This window comes from Thunnus thynnus, chromosome 13, assembly GCF_963924715.1.
Source record: "Thunnus thynnus chromosome 13, fThuThy2.1, whole genome shotgun sequence".
Lineage (NCBI taxonomy): Eukaryota > Metazoa > Chordata > Actinopteri > Scombriformes > Scombridae > Thunnus > Thunnus thynnus.
In genome coordinates this window covers 4,634,398-4,658,876 of record NC_089529.1, presented here as the reverse complement: position 1 = coordinate 4,658,876, position 24,479 = coordinate 4,634,398, and the positions used below count along the sequence as shown (strand labels likewise).

The following is a 24,479-nucleotide window of genomic DNA, read 5'->3' as shown; positions in this document are numbered from 1 at the left end:
TTTGGCAAAAGCTCAGCTTTGGTCTCATCAGATCATGGAACCATCTTCCACTTTATGTCCTTCTGACAAACACCAGCCCAGATGTCCTGGCAACAGCTGTAAAGCTGAAACTATTAAAGCTCACAGGCAGCGTCTTACATCTCTTAACTTACCAGCCATGGAGCCTTGTAACTTCCTCAGACTGATCTCAGACCTCTTGGTGGCCTCTCTCACTCTTGCCCTGCTCTCACACACATTGTGGATGTGAGGATTCAGTTTTTTTGTGAATAACCTGAAACTTGTCAAAGTTTCTTCTCAAAGATTTGTTTGGACTGTTCCTTTGTCTTCATGATACCGAACTGACAGGATATTGACTATCCAGCTGATAGACCCTCCAAGAGTATTTACTCTAAATTCACGTTTCACCTACCAACCGATGATCTCCAGTATTTATATTTTATAAACCTATTATGTGAATTATGATAGGTGGTGATCCCTGTAATTTCATATTTCATATATATAGTTTATTTATATCAATTTTCTATTCATCTGGGTCACAAAATCCTAAATATATCCACTGTCAGTCACTGGTCTAAAACAATATAATATGTAAAGAAGCCCATGTTAGGTTGAATACTTGTTATAGACATATTAATAGATATATGTTGGTGTGGGAGATGCCTTCGTGCAGATATCAATAATATAAAATATTTAATGTGTTTGTCATTTAATAAACTGTGTGTGCAGAGAATATTTCACATCGTGTGGTCATTTTGTTCAGATAAACTGTATTTCATCGTTTTGCATGCACTTTCATCACCCCCTGTATCCCACTGACAACAGAAACTGTAAGGATGCCAAACACGTGGCAGATTACTGAAAATATGAAGGTTGGTCCACAGTGTAGAGCAGGAGACGTGCTATTGGTTTCATGTAAATGTGGTGAGAAGAGCGGAGCTGTCCGTGCTATAAAAGCAGCCTCTCTGAGAGCGGAGCGTCTTGTAGAAGACTGTTCAGAGTCAGCTGGCCAGAGCGCATCACAGAAACTGGATCCACACACTGACACACACAGCGCAGCCATGAGTGAGGTAGGTGCTTCCTCCAGCTTCATGTTGTCCTTCAGCATCACGGCAACTGCTTTAAGCAATATTCCTGCTGCAAAGTTAACAGAAACTGCAGACATTTAGGCGACGCACAAGTACTGTGGTTTAATTCGCTTTTATAAGTCGCGCTTTGTCCAACAAGCTGCACGGAACTCTTAATAGCTTCTTCATATTTGATTTTTCTCGTAGCCGAAAATTGCAATTTGACCAAACGCTTAGAGTAAAGAATGAGTTGTGGTTATGTGATTAAGTGAGAGGTTATTATCTACTCTAATAGGACACCCAAATGTCTATGTTCCATCCAACAACCGCAGGTCCGGGATTAAAGCTCTGGAATACTGAACGCCGTCAGTATGGTATTACTACTACTACTACTACTACCTCTACTACTACTACTACTACTACTACTACTACCACTACTACTAATAATAATAATAATAATAATAATGATAACAATTATAATATTTTCTGGGAATATGGCCACTGGACCGCAGTAATCAAACCTGACAATTACGCACTGTGCGCAGGTCAATTATTCCTTCAGTTTCTAATGACTGTGATGGTGATTGATGTGCTGTGCTGACTGGCCAACATATATTAAGGACTGTGACATTTTTCTGAAGTTGAAAATGAGCAGCAGATCTTAGTGATAAGTCTCAAATAACTCAAATGATAAATTGCAGTCAGGATGTGAGAGCCAGACCACGAGACTAACGCGTCCTTGTTTGCTTATTTTAGCTTCACTTTGACATTTCAAACTAAGCTCAATCCAGCATGAACGCACGCTGGGTGAAGCAAAGGCAACACTGACCTATACAGACAGTCTATGCATCATGTCATGGTGCTGAGCCTTATGTGGACTTCAGAGAGGTGACGAGCCTCTGATAATGTCAAAGTGTAGATTAGACGAGACCCCTGCAAGAATCTTATCTGAAAAACGACTCACTGGTAAAGAGCACATCGTATAATCACTGAATTATTCAAGGCTTGCTGCTAACCCAGAGAAATAAAACATTCTCACAGTGTGCACGGGGGGAGCACAGGCTCCAATAAGACCTTATCACCAGTTTATTCGCTCAAAGAAACTGAACTGGTAAAGCTGAGTTCTTTAGGAAGATAATACACATGGTTCTGCTTTTAATCTGTATCCTGCTGCATATGTTAAGCTGCCAGTTGAAGATGGTATCCAGTGGAACATAGATATCCTGCCTCGCCACAGCTGCAGCATGTAGTCCTCTGTTGGAACTTCATTATTGCAGGAATCCTGCCGAGGCATTCTTATCACATACTTTATGATATCAAATAAAGTAAAACAAATTGCAGCAGCAATTCTTTCCAGATGGGATATTACTTCTTCATCAGTGTTCCCTCAACACTCTATGAACACCAGCTCCCACCTCTGTCATTATGAATCTTTTATTACAGACTTGTGATGTCTTTTTGTACAGTGTCATACACACGATACACGTATTTTTAACTACCTACTCTCCCACGTACCGCTTAGAGAGTGAAGTTCGAGTCTTATAAATAAAATATTACACATAGGAGAAGTAGTACTCAGGAAATTCAGTTGCATGTCATGTCAGTGATGGATTCATACGCCTAAAAAGAGCCCGTAGAGGCTGAGACAAGAGGACGTTGCTCTGAATGAATAATTCAATAAAAATCAATGGCAGGCTCCATCTACCTCCACACTCCACTGCTCTGTTCACACTCAAAGTTTTAAGCGTTCATTAGGATAATTGGCACTCTCACCGGCAGCAGAGAAGATTTAAATTTCTATGGTATCAGTGTGATGTGACTGTTCAGTTTGGAGCATTTTCTTGACAAATGAGAGAAATCTTACTTAATTACAAGCCACTCGCTGCCTGCCTTCAAAACCAGAGGAATTATTTACTCTCTTTGTCAAATCAATTTAAGGCAGTGTGTTTCTCTAGGAGCAAGTACAGGCAGTATATCATTGATAACACATCTATAAAACACTAACTGCAATTACAACTGTCTGCTAAATCCAAACTGCTGCACAGCCAGAGAGAGCTGCCATGATTAATAAGATATTAAAAAGCACACAGATTGGCCAACATTGTTGTTGCTACATTTTGAAAATCGATATCTTTGTTAAATTAATTGTGATACTTTACTTTACTATGATTAATGTGAAGAAACCAGGCCAAAACCGAGTGCCTGTTGGTATTGCTTCAGTTGATTCATCTTTGTCCATAAACATCAGACAGTTTGAGGTTCCTGTGGTGAAAGTAGCTTAAATGTGCCGTCTGTCACCATAGTGATGAACAATCCAGTGTTTCCAGGCTACACTACTCAGCCAGTCATGACAACATGGACTTTGAAATTAACAACATTTTGGAGTTTCAGTACAAACAGACTCATGCTGGCTACATATCAGTCATTTCACCATTCATGCTTCATATTTTGCATAAATCTTTTTGTGAAAATCAACCCAATTTCCCACCATCGTGTGACATGTCCATCCATTAGTGGAGACCTCAGTTTTAGACATTGTGTTCTTTTGACTTTTATAAAGCAAAGAAACTAATTCATTCATGTGCCTATTGGCTGCTGTTGTGCTTTTTGGCTCACATTATGATCAGGAGACTTATTCCTTCTCTCATTAAGCCTCAGGTTGTTCAACAAAACTTTAATTAGATAGCACACAGTGGAGTGGCCATCAGCAAACTGTATGTGGTTGCCAAGATATGTCAGTTCCACTTTCCAGATTTTCAGCAAACGATAATGATTTCCTCTGAACCCCATTACCAGTTAGTGTCACACCAGGAGACACAGCACAGCATCCTGGAGGCTCAGGAAACAAATTGACAAACCAGGTAAACATATCTGACCGTTGTGTGTCATGCCTGGCTATATTTTACTCCGTCTAGTTAAAAAGAAAATGTCCAAAAAATAAGAAAATGAATATAGGTGTCAAATTTTGTGTGGCTGTTATATAACAGGAGTACAGATAGGTAGACAGATGGTGAAGAGAAGAGCACCACACCTTGAATGATCACACGTCCAGTGGTTGGAGATTTTCCATGTAAATAGACACATAATGTTCATGGTTCACTTCCTGTAAAATATGCCTCTCGACAATTTGTGATTTCTGAATTCACTTAAATTTTTTATCATCTACTTTGCTCTGTCCTGATACATTTTTTTCCCCATCACTTGGAGCAGTGGGCTCTGAGGATGTCACTGTCCGTCAGTCGTAGTCAAATCACTTTGGTCTCATGCAGTGTGAGCAGAGCCTGTAGGGGCCACTAGCAGATCTTTTACACTTTTTTCTTGTAGACTTTTGTTCAGTCTGCATGTTTGCTGAAGTTTATCCTGAATGATTCAAGGTTAGAGTGGCTACTTTACATGCGCCCACTCTTTTTATACGCATCTTGGCTGAGAGTCTCATCTTAGGTAAACTGAGAATATGAACAACATAGTAAATATTTAAGCATAATTCTGGTTTATTACAACTTTGGTCCTGTTTTTATAGGTTTTCCATCATTTCTATCAGTTATGATAACATTCTTCTTACCAAATGAATTGCTCAGATCTTAGACATCACCATCATAAAGTCTGTTTGCCTGTTGAACTCTATTTGTGCAATGTTGCCATGTTTCCAGACATCAGTAATTAACTTGATGATGTACAATGTTATCATAACCAACAGCAATCTGGCCATAACTATGAAAATAAATTGTAAGAGACTGGAATGATTATTTGAGTGTACCCTAATTCTCAGCTGTGTGACAGTCTGAAAAACTGACTTGGTATCACTGTGCTTTTAGTGGACACCTCCAGCTGCTAAAAGCTGATGCAAATAAGGATGTGGGCAGAACTAGAAATATGATTTTCTTGTAATATCTCTATAATTCCACTTCAGGTTAATTGCAGCACGCTGTGCTTAAGTGCCGCTTGACATTAGATTTTGGTGGATTTGACTGGCCTTCCGGATGTAAAGTCAATTTTAAGGTGATGAATCATTTGCAGTATGTTGTTGAGGGTGGAGGCGTGTATGAATAATTAAATGGCAATATGTTAGTCATCTGTGTAAAATCTGTTCGAAAATCTTATTATTTAAAGTTTGCCATAGGGGGTATTAAAGGGGATATCCTATTTTACTGATGGCCTATCCTTCAATCAATGCATCAGCATTTAAGTGGTTTTTGTGCTGTGTCCACCTGTCATCTACTTTAATTACAGTGAGAGTGGTGGCTACTTGGCAAAGCTATTTGTTTCATCATCCAAAGTGGACTAGAGCCCTTTTTATTAAATTAATGAGATAAGAGTGTTAAAAGTTGCTGATCAATGTAAAAAGGACAGCAAGCTGAGATGGGAAAAAGTGGTCGAGGATGGATTTTCCTTAAAACTCTCTTTTGCTGACTTAAGACCGATAGTAGTGATTGAGATCCAAACTAAAGTGGTGATTAGAAAAAAAGCCACTGGGACTCTCTGCAATGAGGAAATGTTCAAAGATCAATTGAAATGTGCTGATTTAATATGATTCTTTTCTCAATTATTGACCTGAAATATAAACACATTTTAATCTGTGATTCTCTATGATTTGTTGTGTAGATTGACCCTAATCCCGCTTTAAACAATGAACAGAGATTACATTGAAATAATCTGTAATCCATCTAAACTGTCACTGGCTTTGGTGCCGTCACTCACTGTAACCTGGTCTGTGGGGGTAATCCTGGCTTCTCGCGGACTCTGCAGAGAGAAATTGACATCAGTGATTGAGGAGTGTGATGTGAATGGTCAACATGAGAGAAAATAGAGAAGATTAAATTTAAACGGCCAAGACGGGATCAGCGCTGGTAGAATTATCAGAAACTCATAGATTCAGATTTACCCCAAGGCTCTTAAAATGTCACACATCATTTCTCAGGGAATTGAATTGAATCTCACAGAGGGAAAGCTGTTAATATTCACATACTGTTTCATGATGATACACTAAATATCATCACCTGATTCACTCTGCAATATTAGAGCCACCTGAGTGGAATACAAGGAAATAAAGTAATTTATCTGGTGGATTATTCACTATCTGAGGGATTAAGCAAGAAATAGTAAACAATCTACCAGTAGGAACTGTAGCAGCAGCAGATTTCTCCTCCACTGTCCAGAGATTCACCTCATCACCCCACCTGTCTCCTCATGCTGTGGATGCCTTAACTGACACAAACAATAAACTCACAGTTATGCAGCAGAGACAGATAATTAAATCAGTGATACATCTCATGTTGCAAAAAATATTCCTTCACTCATCATTTACTGGCTTGAAATCCATGCATTTTTGTTTGGCTGCCCTCCACATGTGAGCATGTAAATACAGTAGCTTCATTTCGAGATGGGATCCTATGAACTTCTGTAGATACATTATAGTCTTTTTGTGCAACAGAGCACTACAATTGTTCCTTACCCCCCCTCTTAATTTTGTGTTCAGAGTCTTTACAATAGCTTAAAGAAAGAGTTGGGTTATTGTGTGTGATGTATGCTGCTGGGTGGCTCATGCTCTGCCTAATGCATGCTAATGTTCTATGAGGAAACCATGCTGCTCTGTCATTAGTTTTACTTGAATAACCCCAGTTGGAAGGCAAACTGCACCTTCCTTATACTGTGATGATGTTGGTGTACATGTTTCGGTGAGTTGAATGGAAGATGTTTCCTCTGGGTAAAGCATGTCTGTTGTGATTTAAAGGAGCATTAAACCAAAATGCAAAAACAACAATAACATTTCACTTATCCCTGGTGGTATCTAGCTATATGCAGATGATTTTGGTTTTATATATTTCTTAGATTTCACTCCAATGCAATGGAGGTGAATGGAACTTTTTTTCATTTGTGGTGCTATCACCACTAAACAATATATTTGAAAACATCAATAACGTCTCTTTTCACAAACTACATATACATATGTGTACATGAACATATTTGGTACAAAGTAGCTGCACTGCAAACTGTTTGAGAGTGTGTTTTGTGGATTATCCAACACGTCCTCCAAATTAAACAACAAAATACATTGTTTGTCATTGCCCTCCATAATGACACCTATAAGTGTTTTCTGATCTCATGCCTCTATCAGCAGGATGACATCACTACTCAGTGCCAAATTACTGTCGGACAAATAAACCAGTTTTATGATCTGACAACGCCACGGTTGAGATTTTGTTAGGTTTAGGCACAAACCTGACTTGGTTGGGGTTAGTGAAAGATGATGGTTTGGGTTAAAATAAATATTTAGTTAAACTTAAAGCTGAGGTGAAAGCAGAAATCAATAATTCAAAACCAGTCCAGCTAAAACTGAAACTATCTCTATGGCTGGAAAACACTAGAGCCCTTGAGTTTCATTTTATTAGTCCCCTTAGTCTTTCCTTTTTACTATATTTTCTACCCCTACAAACTCTCTTTGTGATAAACACTACCAATTAAAATCAAGTTTGGTGACTCATTATAATTAGTGACCACAACAGCATGAGATAGAGCTGAATAAGGAAGTCAGGTAACTTTCATATTCTAACTTTTTTGTCTAAAACAATAGTCTTAATGCATGAAAAGAGGGCATTTATTATTCCACAGCCACATGAATATGTCTTCTGTCGTCAGCTTTTTTTTGCTCGAAACACAGTTTCACCAACTTGCTGTTGAAATATTTTCCCTGTAGTTCAGGTAATTAATTTGAATTTGCTGTCATTATTTTCTATATTATTGGCATTCATGTAGCAGATGAAAGAATTACCTTCTTTGTTGTGGACGGTTAATGAGTTAGAAACTAAAACAATGCAAACAATGAAAAGTAGCTGAAGTCTTCCCTTGGAACAATCAATCATCACACATAAGCTGGAGTCCAGTGTTCATTAGCAAGCTGCACTGGTGCAATATGCTAATGTGCCAACAGATTCTGACAGCTGATACTATACTGGAGAAATAAGACTGTGAGCTTTATATACACTGTACTATATGTATACAGTGACAGTTCTCTGAACTATACATACACTGCGATTGTTAGATTGAGTTAATAGGACTGTTTTGCAGGAGATATTTTTCATGTCGGAAAAGCACAGGTGTAAATAATAAAATAAATGGTGGCTGAATTCCATTTAGCTGCTTCAGTTGCAGGGTCCTGCATGTTTGCTTACTGTCATACTGTCATGATTTGAGCCATCGTTAATATTATTACAAACATCGGTGCTTTTTCTAAAATGGTGGGTTATACTATGGAAACAGATTAATTTCAGATAGCAAGTATTACTAAACAGTGTTAATGAGCTCATTTACACTACTCATTCATATGTCTTGGAGGGATCAGATAGCTGTCAGATATCCAAAAAAGTCAAATGTAAATTGTAAAAGAAGCTTTTGAGATGGATTGAAATCCAGTTGCTCAAACAGGGAAAAACAGCTCCAGTGATTGAGAGAAGACATAAGATGCTGTTGTAACATTTATTAAATCCCAGATCAGTTCAACTACTGACAGAGCAGTGATCTGTATGGGTGAGGGAGAGGCATGAACGAGACTATGGAAAGATAAAAGTTTTGTCTCACTCTTAGTGCATAAATGCAGATTATCCATGTGCTTGTGTTAGTATATATATAGTTATCAGCTAGCTCAACTGTTATTGTTGTATCCCACTGACATTTGTAGTTATGAGAATAACTAAAAATCCTGGATTGGAGCCTTTCTCAACTGTATGTAGTCTTGTTCACATCATATATTTAGACAAGGATGCTAATTAAAATGTTAAGATCTATCTAATACCATTGTTTATTCAGTATTTCTGTTTTTAGCAGCCTTTAACAAACACCGTTTCCCACAAGCCATAGACCATCGTGGGTTAAATATCAGAGTTTGACAAAAGAGGCGAGATGAGGGGCTGCAGTTAGTTCAAATAAATCTGGAATAACAGGTGCTTTTAGACAGCAGAGATTACAGCTAAAAAGTTGGAAAACTGACTTAAGAAAAGAGCTTTTGTGAATATTAATGATAAGGAAAACCCTGATTTGGATGTAGCCTGGGAAAACCCAGATGGATTTCAATCAGTTTTGTATTCTGGCCAAGAGAGACCCATATATATCTGTAAGTGTAAACAAAAGTTTATTAAAAAGCATCTGGATTTTATCCAGATAGGAGACACTTGAAATGATAGATGGGACCAGTGTTATGCCTCTGTAATTATGACAGAGATCTAACTCACGCTGCCTCAGACACTGTTATACATTGTTATATGGTTTCAGACTGTAATGTATATATAGATATAATAAATCATAAGTATCGCCATTCACTTTCCTTTTCCTAAAGATGTCTCATCTTCTGCCCCATCTAGCGACCTCCTACAATTCCCAGAATTCCTTTCAAGACATACCAGTGAAGGGGCATCAACTAAATGAATCCATATTTGATGTTGGTTTCATTTGTGGATGTAAAGAATGACAGTTGGACACACAAGAAGTCTTCTGGCTGAATTGAATTCTGGTCAATTGAGGCTATTGTTTGTGATGAAATTTTCATCTGTGCATCTTTCATAATGATTTTTTAACGTAGAAGCAAAATACCGTTTTTTGAATAAAGGCTTTGACAGCAAAACTGTTTATGTTTTAGATCACCTGAAAAAAAATTCTCTCACAGTCAAACATGGCTGGAAATATTTCATTGTGTCATCCTCTACAGTAACAGTTACATCATCAAAGAAAGCCAAGATGCTGTTCATCTTTAAAAGCTGTTGTTGAACCGTCTTTGAATGAGATGATTTGATCAGAAAAGAAGACAGCATACAGCATAGTATCCACCGTCCTGGCATCATACCGCTCGTTCAGTCAATCATTCCTCAGCGGTGTCACTCTTCCATGCTTCCAGTCTGGTGGTGGGGAAGCTGCTAAGGAGTTGTAATGGTGCTGGGATGAGCTGTCTGTGACCTAGTTTTGCTGTCTTCTCGTTAAATTGTTAATAGACCCTGAGTGCAGCATGGAATCTCTCTGGGGAGCCCGAGCTGCCAGAAGAACCAAAAATAGCCCCCCACACACTGGGAAGTTAATTTATTTATTTTACCAGTTCCCCCCATGTCCACGCCAACCCTACATGCCAGTGTGGTGATTTATAAATCCAGTCAATAAGAAAAAAAAAACACATAAGCGTAACATCAGGAAGCAGTGATGGAAACAACATATCTTTAGATATTGCATCAATACAACTCGCCCAGACTCTAACTGTGGGTGCAAATTTGAGCTTCCACTGAAGCTTTTTCTGTTTTAAATCAAATTCTGCTATTAAATGCAATAGCCTACACAAACACCTTTTTCTGTTTTAATTCATTTCAATCCAAAACACAACTTTTTCATTTTGAAGGCGTGCTTCAGCACAGCCTACAGTAGCTGACCTCTGATTCAAATGTCGCAATGTAACAATAAGAGAATATTTTATAGAATATTTTATGTCATTTGAAACAATTTTTGGTTAAACAACAATCTGCTAAATTGATCCATATAACCAATGAGGTTGGGCAATATGTTCTTTTGTGCTCTGAAGTAAGGTCAGACTGATTTAGGCTTTGATGAGTGATACTGATATTTTGGACACTTTAGCAGTTATGTTTCATGTAAATGAACATGGTACACTGTGGGCATGAGACAGAAATAACTATAAAACTGTTCCTACATCACTCTGGATTCTTATCCATAATCTCAAGGGTTAACAAAATAATAATTTCTAGTGCTTATGAAGCTTTGTACATTGTTAGTCAACTGTGGCAGACAGAGCCATATGTGGCAAATATACTGTACAGAAGGACATCATCATTAGCGATGCAATTATCATCATTGCCATCCATTTGTCAGGCTCCCTCAGTCTCCAGCATATGGGACTGAGAGCAGGCAAACACTGTGGTTCCTCCTCAGGGACTCTGAAAGCACGGCATCTCTACACAAGCTGCACACAGGCCCAGCTCAAACACCAGCCAGCAACACTAGGATAGGTTCTGTTTAGCTCACCACGTTATTGGCACTGAAGGCATACGAGACTCCTGATCTCTCGTCCAGCTTCCTAATGAGGAGCTGTGCTGTTTGGCAGGCCTGAAAAAGTCTGTTGCTTTGGATTTGTCTTGATGTTTCTGTGTTTGCGCAGAAGTCTAGAATATGAAATGAGTATTATCACTGCACTAAATGCAGATAGTGAACTGTGACTAGATCTGCTCAGTGAGCTCAACTTACCACAAGGTAATGTTTCAAAGCAAGATATAACAGGATTAACCCTGTTGTCATGATTTACAATACTACTGGATATACATGGTGGTAGTTAAGAATACTTACAGTATAAGTTCTCAATTAAATCCCCTAAATGGCCGATCATATTGTACCCTGTAATAGTAGAATAGATATGCATTAATTAAGAAATACCAAAGGTATGAATTCTTTTTACATTCCCACATTGTTACCCCCTCATACCTTAACTTCATATCTTGCTCTCTTTTAGCTGCATGTATGTATCGGTATGTGCTGTACTGGTGCACAAAAATTACACTGTAAATTGTGAAAAATTACACTGTACATTGTAGGCTGTTATCTAAAGCATTATCAAATATGAATTTTTCAATATTGTTTCTTTGAATTGAAAAGTTTTTCTAAAATTCAGTTTTTTATTATTGATTTAAAGTGTGTCTCGTCAGAGTGCAGCAGTAGGATTGTAACTGGAACAAAAAGTCACTATCACCTTGAATTTAGTTTCTTTATACTAGTTACTTGTTCTTATATAATTTTAGTGTGATGCTGCACGGGAAAAGCTGGTTTGAAAAGGAAAAGACAGAAAGTTCAATAAACATTTTTTAAAAATCTGCATGAGGCAGATTTGTATTTGAGTCAAATTGGCAGCGAAAGCTTACTGTTTGAAATCTGAGGACATTAAAATCAATGTGACTGATCGAACGTGAACGTGATTTGTGAATGCAAATCATGTGAGTCGACATCAGTTAACCAAATACATTATTCTTAATTCCAGACTGAGTGGTGGTGCCCTTCAAGCAATGTATTATTTAAGCACGAGCTCAGGAACCCATAGCTGAATACTGGACCATAAAGGAGGCTTCCCAATGGACACATCTCACTTTGTTGTGGTCACAATAGTGATTTAGTGATTTTTTTTTGTTACATTAAATGCTGCATAATGCGGCTCTTACATTACATCACACATCTTTTAACCCTGTGTGAATCCAGCAGTTTCCTGTTCTACTGCCTAGATTAAACATATTTAGGTCTCCATTGGCTGCTCCAAAATGTAGATTAAAAAGAGTCGTCTGCCATCAGCACTCTGAGAGTTCAGAGCGACCTGCCTGAGAGGCTAAACCTTATGATTCATCATATTTCTCTCCTACAACTTCTGTTGATTTTATCTGCTTTTTAAAATCTTTTGGAAAGTATTTTACAAAGCATTTCTAATTGTGGTATTTCTGAAAGTACTATAAACTTTCTTCCTCTTCTTCTCCTTCAGTCTTTCTAATTATATACCTCAAAAGCTCCCATGGCACCGGCTCCTTTGCTAGTGTTAATCATCATGATAGCAGGCTTCCCCTGCCAGCTTCTGTTTCACGCGTGAACCTTTAAATGAGACGGAGATGGGTTGAAGTGGAGGTCACAGCTGACAGGTGTTGGAGTTAATGAAAAGTGGACGGCCACAGACAGAGAGAGGAGTTCAGATGTGCAACAATGACAGCTGACGCTTGCGTGCATCAGCCTGAATTATTCTCCCAGTTCTTTGACCTGCTCACCTTCATACAAAGACTCCTGCATCATCATTTGTTGCATCATCTGTACTGGATCTTTCCAGGCACAAGACTGGAGAAGGTCTTCTCCAGTATTCTGCAAATAGAGCTGTTCAGAGTTAGCATCTTTAAGTCGGTGGCACATCACGCTACTACAACCCACAAGCTAACAGTCAAGTGTGCTTTTACATGATGGAAGAGGTTAGCTAGTCAGCTCAAATCACAGTAAATTGAATAAATTTGTGTAAACACATTATTATTATAAAGGAAAAGAGGGATTTTAATATAATCACTAGAGGTGAAAATTATGAATCATTTTGTTCAGTTCAGTTGAAAGATTTGTAGTCACTGAGCATGTTGTTGTTCATGTTTGTCTAAGCTAAGCACTTCCATCACTATGAACATCAGTATGCACATCACTGTTCATACCGCTGTCATGTTTGATGCTTATTCTGACTTCAGGTCAGTAGTAAGATCAGTCAATTGCTGGTTCAAACTGTTACATTGAATTAAATGCAAAACTATGCCCAGTTTACAAGCTTACAACATTCATTTGATTTGATCGAACGCTGCCAATTAAAACACTCAAAAATATTTCTTGACATATATTTTGCTTATGAGACAAAACACAAGGACACAGGATTAGAATCATAAGATATATTATATATTACACTGTGTCTTTAAAACATACATGTGCCTTTAATCCAAAAGATGACACATTGGGACACTGTAGCATGAAGTCTGGGGTTAGGTGAGGGTTCTCCCTAATACAGTAAAGTAATGTCAGAAATATCCATCCTAAGTTTCCTCCTGGTCATACCAGACCAAGTAAGGCTGAAACAGCAAAACCCCTGAGTGTACTGAACTGAGGAAGCGTGTCTTTATTGCTTATGAATTCAACTTGTCATTGGCAGGGGAAGAATGTGGCTGTTCTTCTTTCAAAAGTTAAGGCAGTGTGATGTTTTATCTATATACCATCACATCATCATCATATATACTTTTAATAGCCATGGGAGATCAGGCATATTAAGAAATATCTAAAGTATCCATACTGTAGCATGTTTGTACATTTCATGTATGCATTTCATTGCATAACATATGGAAATGTGGCTGATTGAACACTGAGGGACAAAAGCTGTAATGTTTCCCTTAGATTTACAAAGACTGAAAATACAATATCTATAGAAAGCTTTCCTGTCAGGGAGGAAACACCTCAAACATGGTGAAGCTTTGCTTCTGACAGTTTGCCTTAAGTTTATCCAGAGTTTATCCAGAGGCTGTGCAGTGAAACATCATCCTGTGATATCCTACAGTGTATATCAGTTTAAGACACAACAAAAAAGGCAAAGCTCAGCACTGCTACACCTGCTGAACTCCTCCTATTTTCTTGTTTTAACGTTTTAAAATTCATCTTGAGGTTTTGAGTCCTTTGTTAAAAATGCTGCTGGCAAACAGAGCAATAATACCTCCTCAACTGCTAGAAGTGAGCAAGTGAAGGAAATCAAGCAGTGCCAAGCTTGAGCACAGACCAGGAGGGGCAATAACAAACATCTCATTTGAAATTCATTCATTGCTCATGAATTTTTATGCAAATGCACCTTTCTTCTTGCAGTTTCCTCCACGTTTATTAGGGCAAGTAAAGCAAAGAATGTGCAGAAATTAGTGAGAGAGAACCTTCACTGGACAGCAAAACTGAGCAAAAAAGGGAAAAGTGTGGGGAAAATATGCAAATAAGAGTTGAGAGTTATCCCCCTGCACGTTACAACTGGAGTTGTTATGTAACTGTATCCAGGCAGAGTCTGAGAGAGAGAGGGAGAGATGATGGTGATCTAAATACTGTACAGGGAAGAAAGGAATGAAGGAAAGAAGATGATAACATTATTGTTTCTTTTCAGTCACAACTTCTTCCTCAACATTGTATCTATTGTCTTTTTTGTAAGGTTTGAGGCAACAAAGTGTCCATGAATAAACAATGACTCTCAGCCAGCTGCAGGGCTGCTCTCCAGTTGATGACTTCTGACCTTTGACATCTGATCGCGCTGCAATCTGAAATGCAAAGATTAGAATAGATTAGATTTACACACACTGAAGTGTTTTACAGCATCAATAGGCAAATGTTTCGTTATGTTTATGTAATGTTTAGTAATGCAAGTGATGCATATGATAAAATTGTGATTTAAAAAAAATCATACACTTCAGAGTTTAATGTGATGTCACGAGGATGGTAGATACTCATGGATCTGAAGAATCAATCAAAAATATATTTACTTTGAATTGTTTTAATTCTGTTTTCAGTTTTAAAGCATTCAAGTCTCAGACTTGATATCACTTTTTTGTCACAGTTAGAGACAAAAATAATCTTACTTAGGATACTTTTGTCACAACACAGCCGCCCACCATAGACACAAATAGCACTTACGTCTCCTCTTTGTGTGATCAGGGCGATTTTTTAGCCCCTCCTGAAGTCAGCGAATATTTTATAGCTGAAATGTGACCTAATATGGAAGAAGTCTAACTCTTTGAACTTGGATTAGCTCCTCTCATATCTGTTGGTGGGTCTACAGCCATGGTTCATTCTTAATATGAGAGAGTGAAAGCTAAAGGTAAAGCAGGAGAGACAGAAAGGCTGGAAAAGTGATGGGGGAGGTGAAGGAGAATAAATGTGAAAAGAAGGAAGAGAAAATGGAGCCAAAAGATAGAACGAAACATCAGAAAGTTGTGAGCTGCAGCTGATTATTTATTCCATCTCCATTTGTCTTGATTTGTCTTGAATATTGCACTGCATCTTCAAACTGCACCGAGACAATTGCTCAAACATTATTGCTGCTCTGCTCCCGGACGTTTGCTCTGGCTGCTTGTGGCCTGGTGGGTGGAGGTGTGATGTATGGCACTGTCACTGTGTGGCACCTCTCCTGCCCCGCTGAATACCAGAGCACAATCAAGCAGATGAGAGCCAGCGTGGTGCCGGGAATCCCAGCGGTATTGACTCAATTTGATTTTTATGTGTAAACAGAAAAACAGATGGCCACACTGCCAAACAAGTTTCACTTCCACTGGCTCTCATAATGGCACACAAGGACGCCAAAGAAGGGTCTGGGTTTTTTTCCCCCCAGTTTTCTTTTGCCCTTCTCGACTCACATATATCAAAACTGCTTTGGCATTTGAAATTCATTGAGAGCACAGGATTAATAATTCAAGTTGAACTAGGCGAGAGAGGGATGAATCTGTGCTGGGCAGATGTATCTGCAAAATACAATGTGCTCTAAATCTAATCACACACACAACACTCAGCTGCGTGAGTGATGCTCATGTATTGATAACACACTGATCTTGGGGAAAAAAAACAATAACTGAATGTTAAGTGAATGGTTGTAAAAATATTATCCACAGACAAAAGCTCAGTGTGATGCTCTTTCAGCAAGCCAACAAATTGAAGATCTGAATGAAGCACGTACACTGTAGCGTCTCCACATCTGGAAGCCGTCTTATTTTCGGAGCTGAGTGCATCTTGTAACGCTGCAGAGCAGCAGCAGCCTGTCAGGGGAGAACAGTTGGGCGCTGTTAGAGCAGGCAGAGCGAGCGTGCCTCTGCTGCAGAAACATGGATTATACATCAACATATCTCATCACACAGAGCAGCAACAGCAGAGACCGTCCTGTAACATGTTCACTGTGACTGGGTTCAGTGGAACTTCTTGTGACCCTCCCTGTGTTGGGAAAATAACAAATATGTCTAATCTTGTTTTGTGATGAATGAAAGTAGGTTGTGACAGCTGTGAGATGTGCAATTTGTGGAATGAATTTGAAATAACAAATTCTGACAGGAGGAAAGTTTTTTTATTCTCATTTTCACGTGTTCTTGCCTCATCTTTTTAAAAAAAATGATGATCATGTAATTCTCTGTTTTCTTTGCAGAGACAAGCATCTGGAGCAATGACTGGAAACAGCAAACCATCTGCTGGGCAAGGTATTTTCTACACAATATGTTCAGTCTGAAAAGTACAACCATGCAGAAATACAGTGTAGAGTATTACTAATGTGCACTTTTCATCAAAGCTTGTATGGTGCATAGACAGTATCTAGAGGTTCGTCTAAGAATAAAGCTTCAGCCCTTTTTGTTCTGTGTGATTTTCAGCTGATGATTATTTTCATTGGTGATCAACCTGCCAATTATTTTCTTATTAATTGTTTGGTCTATAAAATGTCAGAACATAGTGAAAAATGCCCATCACTATTTCCTGAAGCCCAAGTTCAAATTGCTTGTTTTGGCCAACCAACACTCCAAAAACCACAAGATATTAAGTTCATTTTTACATGAGACAAATAAAAGCTGCAAATCCTCACAATCTGGATGCTGGAACCAGGAAATATTTGGCATTTTTTATTTAAATTGTGGATTTCACAGCTCACCAATATTGATTTTAGGTTGCAAGCGTTCATAGTTTAGATGATTTAGAGACAAATTTAGTAAAAGAAAATGCAAAACCTCTCAACCCCCATGAGTGAATCCAACAAATTATAAAATGAATAGTTTAAATGCAGTATTAGTATAGTATAGAATATTATATGTTAAATAAAAACTATTAATTCTACAGGCCCTGTAGAATCATACTGTCTCTGATTCTAATTAGATTTTAATAACAGGTGGTTAATTGTATAAACATAAAATCAAAACCAAGAAGTAAATGTAAATATAACTGGAAGTGACAGTGGACTGTAAGGTGGCAGGCTCAAAATCTAAGATGGTAGTTTAACTCCTGTTGTTACATTGTGTCCTTCTCTGATCTCTTTAAGCAAAGGGGCAGAAATGCAACAGCCCCGGGAATTACAAACAAATATTATAATGATTTCTGAATATTAAAGTCCTCCTCCAGTGTGTTTTTTTTATTGTTACTTCACTGTGGTGTTTGAGCTTCACTGTGCAGAATGATGTATGTGCATAGTTTGACGCTAGAAGGCTGTTTTCACATTCATCTGCTGAAGGAGGAAAGTTTCTCTGTGCTCACATTAAATCTGAGTTTAAGGCGAATAACTATGAGCATGATTTGTGACATCACAACTAGTTTGGAGCCAGTCGTGGTCCAGTATGCAACTGACACAAGTGTGATGTGGAAACTTGAAGCCTCTAGTGCACAAACACTGAGAATGGACTTTACAATGAAGTAAGAGACGTCTTGTGTCCAACAGTTAAACTTTTTAAGTAAAAAAAAATGTGCATATTCATAAATTCTGGATTGTGGAAAAATTGTTAAAATTATTAGACATATTATTAAGCAATTAGCATTTTTATATAACTGAATGTCTGGAGGGAATCTTTAGGATAATCCCAGTAAAACCCATTGGAATAGAGTGTTCTCTGCCAACTGCAGTGAAAATTTTCATAAACGACATCAACATCTCAACCTCCCAGAATTAATTTTACTACTAATTTCAGAATCCGAAAGAAAAGTTGACTTGAATTTGTCACTTTTCTACTCTTATATGCCACAGTGGTTATGGCAATAATAGTTCCCTCTGCTATGGTAGCAATTCACAGGAAGACCTACTTTGCAAACTGGGCCATGGTATTGTAGGCAGAATAATGTAATTAAAATCCCCTGAGTTATAAACAGTAAAATTGGACTTGCAGTAATTGGCAGGATCCTTTGAAATTCATAAATGGTGTTAAGTGCAAAACTGTCATCCTGGCAAAATTAGAAAATGCAAGAACAAAAGCCTGTTTTTAATGAAGCTCAGACCAGTGAATCACTTTTTCCATGACCTCAGCTCAGGTGAGACAAGTGTGAATCATTCTGCCTCTCAGAATGAACAAATGCTAACTAAGCTTTGAAAAAGCAGATATTTTATCATGGATATACATTTAACAGGTTGTGTCAGGCTACTGGGTTTTCTATATTCAAACATGCAAGCAGATACTCTAAAGCTCATAAGTGCTCTTTGCACATTTACAAAATTAGGTTTCATAGCAACATGATACAACACACCGAGGAATCACTGAATGTAATCTCCACCACTCCTTGAAGTCAACCTTCTCATCACACAATGGATGCAGCAGGTTAATAGCTGCCCATCCACTGCTAAATGGCTCCATAGCCTCATCCAGCACACAAAGCAGCCCTGATGTACCTGGAGACCATGTGTCACCTCCTCTCTCTCTGGGGCTGCTGATAATGCTGGTAAGACCCCGTGTTGAAATGGATTTCTGTCCCAACTTCTGGGATGATGAAGTGTATTGCAGCTCAGGCTCAGTCCTGAGGGAAACATCCTATCGGGAGGGATTTTAGACAGCTTAATTGAATTTGATAGAGGCGGGAATTACATTAATTTGACATTTGTTCATTTTCACACATTTGTTTCCCTTTTTTCATTTTTTTCCTTCTTACGTTGTTTTGGATTTAGAAGAGTAAGCTAATTTGAGTTCACTCTAATAAATGTACAGTCTCGGGAAGCTCCTTTTATCAAATAATTGTATTTCTATTGCATCATAACACTGCACAACACAACATTATCATAATGTTAAAGGCCTGAGCTATAAGAAAAAGGGACAAGAAAGTAAGAAAAATGAGGGGCTGGTGTGATAACTGATCCCTTGTACAGTAAAGTTATTAAGAAGGACACATTTTACACACATTTATATACCATCCCACAAATCCTATTGTGTACAAGCAAATCCAGTTCCACATCTAGTCCAGTGTGCTCCTCTCCCTTCAGATTACATGTACGTCACTGAGATCACAGGACAAGTGATTTATCAGAAGCTGTCAGAGAGCCATAGAGTTGATGTCAGTTGTGTTACAGAAGGAGGTTTAAATAATTTTTTATGGGTATGTAAATTTCAACTAATTTCCCAATAATTTCAAAGTCTCCTACAAAGAAGTACTTCATTTGGTAGTAATTACAGGGAAAATAGAGTGTTTAGTCATAACCTTTTGGCATGACTTCTTTTAGTCAGACAGCAGTTCAACTGAACATGCAGGAATATGAAATTTGTCTACAGGCAGCATACAATTTAAAATATATGAAGAATAAAGTTTCTAGTAAAAAATGAATCATGAATTAATATGTACGTGGGTGTAAATGGAGCTTTTCCTTCAGTTTAAATGTGGAGATACGTGTTCAACAACACTTTTATAAAATGCACTAAAAACTGATACATAGGACTGTAGGACTGAAATGTCTGCACATCATGACTTATGCAGAAACTATTATTAAATGCACAAGTTTCAGGCTGAGCCCTTCCTCAGTGTGTTTATTGTTAGACCTTTCTGGTCATAAGTCATGGTGTGCAGGCTTTTCATTCAATTAAATGTCTGCTGTAATTAATTATGTAGTTCTTTATAGGAATATTACTAGAAAATTGTACCAAATCATTCACAGATGGACAGACCTGTGATGTAAAGTGTAACCCAGGTTTGGTAATTTATAGATCCAAATACATAGTGCGTATTTTATGCTAAGACATGAAGTTTGCAAATCTACGCAAGCCCAAGGTTCCCTCTTTAGATGGCAGGTCCAGTAAAAACTCTCCTGGATCTTTACAAAAATTGTGAAAGCTGATCTCTTTGGCTATACATGACCGCAACTTTTGAGCAAAACAAAAGGAATGCATATACGCTCCAGCTGTTGATTTACACTTAATACACAAAGCAAGGTGGTTCTGGTCTCTGTAATACCCTATATTGTATCTCTTTGTATTTGCTACAAAGACAAATAAGACTGGGAAGCCCAAATACACTCTTCACAAACATCTTCATCATAAACATGAAGAGCATCCTCTTCCCATCGTTTCACATGTCCTTAAATGGAAAGCTTCTTTTAAGAAAAGAAAAAATCTGACATTTTATGCCTTTATTAGCAGACAAGAAATGAGGGGGGAGAGCGATAGAGAATGGCATGCAACATGGGGCCCTGGTCAGATAAACCATGGGCATTGTGTTCAGCATCTTAAGGACGCCGTGGAAAGCTACTTTTAAAAAAATCCTAGCTCTCCCATCTTTCTAGCTTTCTACCATCCACCTACCAACTATAGCTCACAATCTAACTGGTGATTGTGAATAAGGATGATATGACCTGTCAGGTTAACTATGACTGAAAGGGCATCATGTCTGCATGAAAATCAATAACTTACTATTTTCTTATAGACACAATATATCACATGAATGTGCCTTTTCTGATTGTTAGCATTTAAAGTCTAATTTGGGGTTCAGTTTTCACAGTCATCACTCAGGTGCACAGGTCACCTCATTGTGGTTTAGTTGCTCAGTATTCTGTACACGGGACCTTCATCAATCATTGTCTGTATACTCTTAGGTTGCTTTAAATCTCTCAGGATCCAATTTGAACATGACCTTTCCACAAACCTCTTATGGAAATAATACCATCATGCATTGTGACAATTTGATTCATTCATGCAGCAGCATTACACATTACTGAAGGTGTGATGTGCCTGGCTTATAAAGTCTTACGCCCTCTGGTGTAAAGGGGCATCAACCCTGTGGAGCAGGTATAATTTTAGAGAGGGAAGCTGTGCGTGTGTGTATGTGTGTGTGTGTGCAAGAGAGACACATGGGTTTATGTGGCTTCTGCGATCATGAAATATGAATTTGTTTTCATTGTCACATGTGTCATCCAAGGGCTTCAAGGTCAACAAAAGCTTCCATCTAAATGTAAGTAGGCCATTTTGGAAAAATCACCACTGATGCTAGTACGCACACTTTGCACAGCAGATCAGCACAGTCCTGCACGAAGCACTATAATGTTTACTACATGACAACTATGCTGCTTGAATAAACAACTGACCTCTGGGTAACAGTGAGTGATTGAATAGCGACGTGTCTTATTGAAGCCACAAAAAACTTTACTCTTGTTTTAATCACACTCCACCTCTGCTTGTGCACATCTGAGCACACAGCGCCGACTTCACTTCAGTCTTCACTGTACACTCACTATTTGGGCACTTCAGCACTGACAATATAGTTTTGTTTTATATGATAATATTTTGAGATGTTGAACCTTTAAATCAGATAATTAGTGTTCGTTTTCCTTATTCAAATGAGGAGTGTCTCATAGAAGGATTAAAGGATGGCATACAGTAGGAGTAATTAAAAATGAGTTTGACAATAAAGTCTGCTGCTTGTAAGGATAAGATAGCAGTTTATTTATGGGGGATTAGGAAGGTTTTGTCTTCTGTCATAAGAGACCAACATCCTCTCTACTGAACTGTGAGCGATTGCCTCGTTAGCATCATTTGTCTATATGTGGGCTTCTGTACTGTCCTTTTATTGAATGTCACACATCTGTAATGACATTTACGTCTGACATGAATGAGGTCACTCCCTAAGCACTGCCACAGAGAAAAACTGCCTGTAAAACCTGCAATGAAATTTCATTTCCTTTGCATGTTTTATGACTCAATTTATTCAGTTATGTTTATGTAAAATAATGGTTCATTTATAAGCTCCCAGAGTTTACTCTGACAAGGCATCCTGAGTTTCAGTGTCAAAAAATGGTCTAAACTCAGTTATAAAGGCTTTTCCATCCTGACAAGAATAGATGCTAAGGGGGAAGTATAGAATAGTTGTGACTCAGCACAAAATATTATCTGTCAGTGGACTTAATACAACAAGACTAAGAGTCTACCGCCATGCTAGCAGCTCTGTACTGAGATGCAGCAGTGCTTTGAGCTAAATGCTAATGTCAGCATGCTAACATGCTGCTAAACATTCACAGGTATAATAATATATTTACTATATCACCATCTTAGTATTGCGTGTTAGCATGTTAATATGTGCTAGGCTGATGGGAATGTTATTAGTTTTGCAAGTATTTGGTCATAAAACAAATTACAAATTTTGACCTGATGGTGTCACTAAAGGAAAAGTCAGAGATCACCAAAGTCATTAGGGTTCATCATGTGGGAACCATGAACATCTGTACTAAATGTTGAGATAATTTTGTGATATCTCACAAGATAAGTGAAAATCTTGACCTTCTGGTAGTGTCAGGTATCACCAAAGTCATCATTGAGACCATAAATGTCTGTCCAATCCAAGTTATTGAGATATTTCGGTTTGGACCAAAGTAGTTGCACCACCAGCATCCTTACAAAGCCACTGAGACACCTTCTCACCCTTCCCCCCTCTCTTCTGTCCAGATGAAAAGAAAAACAACCCCCCCGAGGACTTCGACATCGACATGGACAACCCGGAGACGGAGAAGGCTGCCGTGGCCATCCAGTCGCAGTTTAGGAAATTCCAGAAAAAGAAGCAGGATGTGAAGTCGTAGAGCGGCTGCTGTGCTGTCAGCTGCATCTTCACCTGACGTTGGCCTGGTCTTGCATGTCAATCAAACTGCACCGTCATGAACTCAAAAGCAGGGGTGAGGGTGGGATTCATGGGGTGATCAGGGGGCTAAATAGTATCTTTGTGAAAGGTTGTGTATGATTACAGTATATAAATGATACATTATGAAATTCTGGGTGTATGTATTTAGATCTTTCCTATAATTTTATTATTTCTGTTTTTTACTTCAATGACACTTCATGGTAGCTAAAGTAGAGCTTAAAGTTTGAATAGTTTTTCTTATGTCACAATCAGTGTAATATACCCATGTAAACAATGTGATAAATAGATTTTCTCTTGAATTGTCAAAGATTGATTACCTTTACTTCAGGGGGAATATAAAGCCACATACATTGCTGTGATTGACACTTTAAGACAGTACTAGCAAGACGTCATAATCAAAAGATTTTTCAGCTCTACTGGAGGCCTGTTAATGGTATTTCCCTCTGACTGGGTAAAATGAGTGCTTTCACGCTGTATGGCTGATGCTTTTAAAATCAAATGTCTCTAATCTGTATTAGGACGTCAGAGGTCTCCCCTCCAGCATGTCTTTTCACTTGATGACGTGAACCTTTCTGAGTTGTGTGTCTTTGTAGAGACTCTAGATGTGGTGCTCGTGATTAGATTCCTTGTTCTTGTCCCAACACGATTTAAACAATGTCACTGTTAAGTTGGCTCACACATGTATACTGTACAAGCATACACACTTATGCATGCAAGCTTACACACACACACACACACACACACACACACATACATACACACACACACACACACACAAATAGAGAAATAAATAAAAACTTTGGAAAGAAGTGCAAGTTGATTTATTTTCACATTGTTGTGGCTGCAATATTGTCAACTATATACATAAAAGACTCTTAGTCTGCAGTATGTGCAGCATGTGCAAGAGATCATATTAAAAGGGATTCATTATTTGTACAAATATCTATTGTGATCTTATTTAGGTCAAAAACCTTTTTAAGTAGGTTAAACAAGAGGGTGAAAAAGCATTTTTGATTATTAGATACTTTAGCTTTTGCCTTTCTAATGAAGTAAATCACTGTTTTATTAGATCACCACATACAGTACTCTACAGTTAGAAGATCCTCATTGACTGCACATTACTACAGGACATTTTCTGATTGATTTCACAACTTTGTGGGAATTGCAAACTTATCAGTGATGGTGTGTTTGTAGTGCCTGCAGGAAGTGCAGCAACAAGACAAAACAGTTAATGTGCCAGCAGACTTCAAAATGACATGAGTGTGTTATGATCATCAAAACGTTTGGTTAAGGTTA

The 24,479-nt window shown here is 38.2% G+C and overlaps 1 protein-coding gene across 2 annotated transcripts; it reads left to right on the top strand.

Annotated features, from left to right (window-relative positions):
• The first annotated feature begins 933 nt into the window (after window positions 1-933).
• On the top strand, window positions 934-24,003 carry pcp4a (Purkinje cell protein 4a). 2 transcript variants are annotated; one of them, XM_067607076.1, is made up of 4 exons: window positions 936-1,067; window positions 16,756-16,807; window positions 21,474-21,506; window positions 22,994-24,003. In XM_067607076.1, the coding sequence occupies exons 1-4, from the start codon at window positions 1,059-1,061 to the stop codon at window positions 23,122-23,124; spliced, it is 225 nt and encodes a 74-aa protein (XP_067463177.1). In that variant the 5' UTR covers window positions 936-1,058; the 3' UTR covers window positions 23,125-24,003. The 2 variants fall into 2 exon arrangements, with proteins under 2 accessions (XP_067463178.1, XP_067463177.1); XM_067607077.1 differs by lacking the exon at window positions 21,474-21,506 and having other exon boundaries at window positions 934-1,067.
• Window positions 24,004-24,479: the final 476 nt, after the last annotated feature.

What these genes read in the sequence shown, in the direction of transcription:
- pcp4a (XM_067607076.1), top strand. An exon ending in CAAACCATCTGCTGGGCAAG is followed by an intron (nt 16,808 to 21,473) that starts GTATTTTCTACA and finishes GTGTCATCCAAG; the next exon opens with GGCTTCAAGGTCAACAAAAG. An exon ending in ACAAAAGCTTCCATCTAAAT is followed by an intron (nt 21,507 to 22,993) that starts GTAAGTAGGCCA and finishes TCTTCTGTCCAG; the next exon opens with ATGAAAAGAAAAACAACCCC.